The 7549-nt window shown below is 43.3% G+C and overlaps 1 protein-coding gene across 5 annotated transcripts in view; it reads right to left on the bottom strand.

The window, feature by feature from the left end:
* Positions 1-4108: 4108 nt before the first annotated feature.
* The window catches only part of RAP1GDS1 (Rap1 GTPase-GDP dissociation stimulator 1), a 108049-nt gene continuing 104608 nt past the window's right edge, over positions 4109-7549 (bottom strand). For all 5 annotated transcript variants that reach the window (XM_076336786.1, XM_076336787.1, XM_076336784.1 and 2 more), the window contains one exon: positions 4109-4775. In XM_076336786.1, the coding sequence (XP_076192901.1) occupies positions 4648-4775 (128 nt within the window). In that variant the 3' untranslated portion in view covers positions 4109-4647. The remainder of the gene's footprint in view (positions 4776-7549) is intronic.

The following is a 7549-nucleotide window of genomic DNA, read 5'->3' as shown; positions in this document are numbered from 1 at the left end:
ATCTGCCTCCCTTGACATGCAGTATAAAAATAAGTGTTGTGACTACTAGTGTGCACCAGGCAGCACTGCTAGCTGTCTTTTGTGTTTCGGCAAAATAAACATGTTAATAAAAAGCTCCATCCATATGTGTGTTCACGTTCACGCTGTGTACGTAGTAGAGATGGACCTGATACTACCTTGAGCTCTGGGGAGACTGGGATTTGGGTTTTGTGACTCAGACCCCCGTCTTTGCTTCGTATATTCCAGATTAGTTCCAACTGAATCTCTCTCTCTCTCTGGTTCATCCTGGGGTGTACGGCAAGGTGTCGACATTTACCCTTTGTGTATCATTCCTTTTTATACGAATGTATTCTCTTGTGTTCCTTTTTTTGTCAGTTGTAAAATTGATTGTAAAAGCCAACTACACTTACCGATTGAAAGTATTGCTATAACAGAACTGCATGCCCGGTACAGTTTGACTTGAGCTTTAGTTTTCTGATTTCGGACTGGTTACCTTCAGTCTGGAGAAAAGCATAGATCAGGTGCATAATGTATTACTTGTCACCTCTAGCATTAGACTGTGGTATTGTATCACATGCTGATCTCAATGGATGTAACTGGAGTCTACTTAGGAAGTTAATGCAACTTCCTGGCAATTCATTTTAAGCTATTGAAAGTGGTCTTGATCATGCTACTTGTGTTCTTGGGTTTTTGTTTTTTAATAGAGGCATTTTTTAGGAATGTTTTAATACACTTATGATGGACAATACAATAGTTTTAATAGTTGTGCAGTATTCTGTATTTACTTGAAGTAAATCATTTTATATGCAATTTGTTAGATAATTACAATTTTATAAATAAAATTGCGTGAAATACGATGTTGTGAAAGCGTACTCTTGATGTAGCACTTAATGTTAACGGTACAAAGATTTGTTCATGCAAAATTCCTCCAGGGGAAGACCCCCCGCCTGCCCTCCCCCAGACTAACAGGGGAAATAAATCTCCAAGTCTCTTGTATACGATGTAGAATATTGTATTCTAATTAAGTCACAAAACACATTATCATGCCGCCAGCGGCTGCCCTTAAATGAGTAATAAGCTAATAAGTGAAGAGCACATCCCCACATGAGGAGATCCCGTATCTACTGTCAACTGTTGTTGAAATCTCTGGCTAATGAACATGCTTTGCTTCTTTCCGACAGGTCGTTGGTGCTCCTCAGGCTGCTGTGGCTGCTGGTTAGTGCAACTGCTGGAGCTCTCCCCGTAATCGTTTTAGTGACCCTGAAGTGTTCAGGAGTTGCTGCTCTGCAGGGAGCAGCACAAAGGGGATTTGTCATGACTTAAACTTTTGTAAAGGGAGGTGGGAATTTCACCTTTCTAAGTGCAACGTGTCCTTAAACAGAAGTAGTGAGAGCTGGCTTATTTTGTTGTGCAGGTAAAAATGGGTAATGATGTCTTGTGCTCGTTTAGACAGAGGAGGAGGAAGCCCAGTTTTTTAGTATTTCAAAAACTGTAGAGCAAGCTAATCCAATTCAATATCTCAAACCTACAGTTTTGTCCACAAAACACCACCGTGACTGATTTAAAAGCACGTCTCTAAATCGAAATTGAAGTCCAATGCCTGTTGCGTATTTCAGGCATATACATTTATCTGAACGTACGGAGATGATTTGGCAAAATAAGAATGCAAATGTGGAGGCCTTGTAGGGGGAGGGAAGGGCAAAAGTCAGCCAAAAAGAAGCAAAGTCGAGGGCACTACCTAAATCTTTGGAACATGCAATAGATGTGACACACTGGGATAAGCCATTTTCATGATGGAGGGGGAGACCAGGAGTGGCTACCTGCGTCCTGTTTCTTGAAGTTGTGGCCCGTTACCATTTCTAGGACTTCTGAAACAAATGACCTTTTCTGGGTCTCGTGGTCTCATTTGACCAATGGGTCCTCTGGATCCAAGGCCCATATTGTTGGGGTTTGCGCCTTGCCCCAAGTGAAACTTTTCCTTGTATTTCCGCACTGTGAAATGTAAAAACGTATGTGTGCTTATCATCTTCCTGACTGGTGTGATGCGAGGTCTTGCAAAAGGCATACAGATGCAGACAAATGTAACACACCAGGGAGGTACTGCCTGCCCTGCGTAGTGTGGCAGCAGTGATCGTTTTAGCTTGGTTTGCTGTGGCAGTAGACGAATGAAAAGGCCTGATGTCTGGCATCACCGTCATAAAAATAGTCTGAGCAGCAGATGTCAAGCTTTGCTTAGATGTAATCTACTAAACATCTAATCAGAACTATTGCCAGCAATTTCAGTTCAGTTGACTTCAGTCAAGTGAATAGTGAAATGCACGTGATGGTAATGTCCTCAGATCCCCTTTCTCTTACTAAAAGAGGCTCAGAGGCTAAATGATTTACCAGCTACATAGAAATGACCTGCAGGCTGCAGCATGCCTCAGAACGGCACAGCATTTGTGGATAGATGCAGTCTCTTCAATTACCTCCTGCTGCTGCGACATACAGCCATCTCTGCCCTTATGCAGACTTCCCTTCTGTGTATAGGCTTAGCACAGATTTTATCTAGAAGTGTAAGTCACTTGATATTCCATCCAGGGAAACCGTCTGAAAGTAGAAGGATATCAGCGTTGGCCTTTGTGCTTGCTGTGACAGCGGTATCCCCAATAAAAATGTGGTGATAGGGATATGGCTAACGCTTAAACCCAGGTCCAGTTAGACAACCAGGTGAATGGGAATTTTGTCGGTGTCACAACTTTGTTGGTTATGATCAGCTCGTGTGAGCGCTTGCAGTTTGTACCGATGTCAAAGGAACAGTCTCTTTCTAGAACCAGGTAAGTCAGTGATACTCGGTCTTTCAAATGTATTTTGGGATCTATTTAAATCAGTGGAAATTATTTCCATGCCTGAGAAAACTTGGGCTCGCGTGGGTCCACTATGAACTGTGATGGTAAACATGCTGGTTACGTTCAGCGGTGCAGAGGTTCCGTCTTATTCAGAGCCTGATGGCACGGGGTCCTGGTCTGTTCACAGCTCTACACTCTGTCAGTGCCGTTATTGCACTCTTACTAGCAAATGTCTTTCAAATACATTTTTAAATAAGAGGCTGTTGTACAGTTTAGTATTAGAGGCTTTTTCTGTGTGTTTCTGGAATCTCTGCTGTGTGAATACTCCTGTAGCATCCGCTGGGTTTTGGTACAGTCTTGGAGCTTAAACTGACTATTTGAGGCAAGTTTCTTTTCATACCCAGCTTGTGTACGTAATCCCTTTCCCATCATGACTGGCATCTTCCCATCACGGTGTCTGCGGGATAGCCAGTGGTTTCATGAGCTGGGAAGTGAATTTGGGAAGGTCAGAAGCAGTGTTTTTGCAACCAGGTGGCATGGGATCGCATGAGTGCTTGGCCTCTGGGTTTGTCTCTTCTGCTGATAAACAAGGAGCCTGAAACTTCTGAGGCAAGGCACATCAGCACTAGGAGTGCTGAATTCACTTTAAAATGTTACAGACCTTACGATCTTTGTGCACTGTGGGCTTGATCAAGCTAGACAATGGTATCGCACAGTCAAAAATAACATGGGCTGGCTTGCTGGAAACTGCTATCCCAGCTGCTCCCTGTTCTGCCAAAGAGTTGTCTGCTGGTTTGCGCGCTGGCACGTTAGAAACCTACAAAAGAGCAGCTGTGAGAGAAGATGCTTAAACTGGCAATTTCCCAACTCCTTTACCTAGGAAAAGAGAAAAAGGAAGACTTGCATGCAGCGTTTCTCACGTGATGGGATCTGTTGAAAAGTTGCTGCAAGATACGCCTTTAAAAACCCATCTGCAAAAAAACCCCAACAAACAAAAACCCAGTCCCAAGCAAGCCTGAGAGCACTCATACCCACACGGCTTTATGGGATAAGGATTGTATAGTGTGTTCCTGTTAAAACGCGCGATTGTTAAACCACACAGTGCCTCTGTGTGAGCGTACACAGTGAAAGTGGTTGGAATTGTTTCCTTTGTATTTGCTCAACTGAAAGGCAGCGATTGCGTCGGGGCCAGAGCCAGGAAGGAAAAGGGCGCCTCACCAGCGCATGGTGGTGCAGTCGCGGCCTCTGCGTGTGAATACAAAAAAGGACAAAGCCCAGGATAAAGTGAGAGCACTGAAATTTTTATTTGTTACCTCTAGGTACCACGGGTTTGACATTAATAGGCAAGACCAGTGAATGAGCAGCAGTACATTGCGTTCAAACCTGAATCTCCGAAGCACCAAAAATGGAGCTAGATTTACTTCTTAATCCTATAGTCAGCACACTAGCCTGGACTTGCTGCATCTTGTATTGTCCCTAATTTAGTAGTACACTGTAATGCAGTTAGGGGGCGTGAGGAAAGAGTCATTGTGTAGTACCACTTCTACGTCATCATAGGACTACAACATGCACATTCTACTATGTGGCCCAAGCAACAAGAATACAAGTAGAACAGTTACGGGTGGAGACAGGTTCATGTTAACACCACCTATGAATTTGTAGAAACCTTTTTGGACGGGTACCTACAGCAGTTCATCAATTTGTGTGGGAACATTACACGCATGCACGAGTGATACAGTGGAAAACATAGCAGGAGCGGCAGCAGGACGGAGGACAAAGGTGAAATCTGTGATGGGATGCACTGGAAACAAGACCTTCCTCAGCTTTCTACAGCAAGTCTCTGCTCTGTTAGCGAGGCCTGCTGGGCAACAGTTTTGTTCTCGTGGCTGCGGAGTTTTGATACGACTTCTAGAAACGCCATGCTGTGCACTTCCTTTTGAAGAGGTTCTGGAAAAAGAAATAGTAAAAGAAACGGTGCTTTGTATGAGACGGGCAAAAGAACAGAAAAGCTTGGCGAGCGTGAGAAACTTTTCTACTGAACCCCGTACACACATAAGCACACAAATGTGTGTGTACACATAATCCTTTTATTTACTTTTTTTGAATTGCTTTTGAGGATGGAAAGAAAACTCTCCAGGGCCTGGGGCATGCACAGACTCCACAGATTTCAGGTAGAGATGAAGGATGAAGCTGCTGCATAGCAGTTAAGAAAATCCACCTGGATTGGCTTCCAAAACAGATGCTTAGGAAGTCATTTTAGTGAAAACATTTTTCTGCTTTATTCCTTAAACGAGCCTGACCAAGTCAGCTTGCCTTGAAAGGTTCGCCACAATCGTCTGTCTGTATCAGATCAGCTCTGGTTGGTTGTGTGGAGGTGTGAAGTGGGTGAGAAGGTTCTCTGATGGACGTGTCACCACTTGGTCACTGTTAGCTGTCCATTTACAGTCCAGCTCGGAAGTTAATACAAATACAGCACATGGTGCATTGCTCAGTGTGGTGCATATGTAAACAGCACTTACGTTTTACTCGGAACTGTGAGATGCCGTTTTACTGTTCTGATCCTGGATGGCACTGTACTTTGTATTAATAAGGAAAGGTTGGGAACAACCCATAAAATTGAGCAACTGTTTTTTAAATTTGATGAGTTTTCTCAAAGCCCTGTACTCTAGACATCTCACAGCTGAGATCCAAAGCAGTTGGTTTTGTTTCATGCCCTGTTCAGGCCACTCTAGTGAACTCCTACTTGGCAACAAACACCTACATACATTTTTTTTTGCTTCCCAGGTGCTGCTGGGGGCCTAATCCCTGAGCTTCCCCAGAGAAATCCCGACCATCTGTTTCAGATTAGCTAGCTATGCTGTATGCTGTGCACATTTACTTTTTTTTTTATAGCAAACTTTGGCATTTGTTTCCCTTCCTACCTACTTTCTTGTTCACATGTTCTCAGTTTTCTTGCAGTTTAACCCCTACTGTGTAAGAGCTGGGAAGTCCCACACTGCTGTGCACCTGGGAACCTGTATATGCAGAGTGGTATCAGTGAAGCTGTTGGGGTGGTTATGCTGCGTAAGCACTTCCTGCTCTCTTTCTCCTCCTGAGACATCATCATCATGTTTAAGCAGGTGTTACTGAACTGAATTTCAGGAATTTACTGCGCTTTACAGTGGCTGACTACTTCTGCTTAATGTCCAGATTCCTGAGAGCCTGGAGACCCTCGCACACAGAAGTGACTGTGCTAGCTATGAATGCTCTGCTTTTGCTCATTTTTTTGGTTATGTGTTTCCATTTTCCATTGTCCTCATTCTTCCCTCTTTCCATCCATTCACTCAGTTGCAAGGGCAACTTTCCAGATGGCAAAAATCACATATATCTCTCTTTACTGCTTAACACAGAGCTGTTGGCAATATCAGGTTAAATGGGATGGCAGATACCCTGTAACAAAGGATAGTAACAACAGCAGTCACTGGAGAATTAAACTTACCAATAATTAAACAAGTGCAACCACTTCTAGTCTTTATGGAACTATACTGGGGTCACTTCCTTTAAAATGGCTACACGGCTCTGTTTACAGTAGAATATGGAAACGTGAATACAAATGCTCACTGTGTAGAAACAGTGGTGAAAGTAAGTTAGAGGCAACAGAGCTGGGAGAGAGAGGTATTTTAGTCTTGTGTAAAGAGCAGACTTGGCTCTTTGATCCCCCCTCCTTGGTTAAAATAGTTTAAAAAAAAAAAGTTAATGCCAGGGTTGCTCAGTTGTTACTCTCGTGTACTCACTAATTTTACACAGGTCTGTTCATCAGGAAGCAGGGCTGAACACTGGGTCAGCCAAGTGCTGGGCCTTAACTTTACAGCTGCGTATTGCAATAATGTGCTGTCTGTTCCCGTGAGCCTGGGAGCAGGCTGGGACGCCTCATGTCTAGGCAAAGCTTATAGTGTGGTGGCAGACTGAACTCTGCCAGTTGGATAACAGGTTTTTTTTAAAAAAAAAAACAACCCTAAGACAAGACTGCTTCTTACTCTGGTGGAATAGAGATGGGTATTTGACTTTAAATAACTCTGTCAATCTTGCAGGTGACAAGACTCAGGGAAGGGAAAATGCACGTGTCAGGCAGAATTTCTGAGGATGATTATTTTTGTTGGAAGCAGTGGGAATACACACAAGAACATCACAGTGAGGCTGAGGGGGAACCTCTGCAGAAAGGCTTCTGCTCTAAAATGGATGGATAATCCCAAGCACAAAATGGCTCAAGAAGGTTGTGAGTAACAACTGAATTACATGTCTTAACGTTAAAGTGAATGCTTACTGGGAGCTGAGGCTTGTTAGCAAATTTTGAGCACAATCTTTGTACATTGAGATGTATATACTGCTCTAAACCCAAATATTTGTTCCTTTAAGATGGCAGTAATACAGCATTTACTCTCATGGATGTACAGGTCACCAGAGTTACACTTACAGTAGGCATGGTGCACTCTTTAAGGAAAGAAAAAAAAAAAAGAGCAGCTTTGTTTAGAGAGACAGCACACACTTGGCTATGGTACTTTTAATCAGTTGAATTGCTATAAACATCTCTGGAGAACCTTCAAATGTTTCACACTTGGCAAGCTGTGTGCAGACAGGCTCTGAGTTTCCACCTTTCTGTACTTAATCCAGTTCTTTGTCATCTTAGTTGTCTGTAAGTTTCGGAAACCTTTATGGAATGAAATTTGCTCTCCTTCCACAGA

Source organism: Aptenodytes patagonicus, chromosome 4, assembly GCF_965638725.1.
Source record: "Aptenodytes patagonicus chromosome 4, bAptPat1.pri.cur, whole genome shotgun sequence".
NCBI lineage: Eukaryota > Metazoa > Chordata > Aves > Sphenisciformes > Spheniscidae > Aptenodytes > Aptenodytes patagonicus.
The sequence above is the reverse complement of the archived record's forward strand: the minus strand, read 5'-3'. Positions and strand labels throughout refer to the sequence as shown.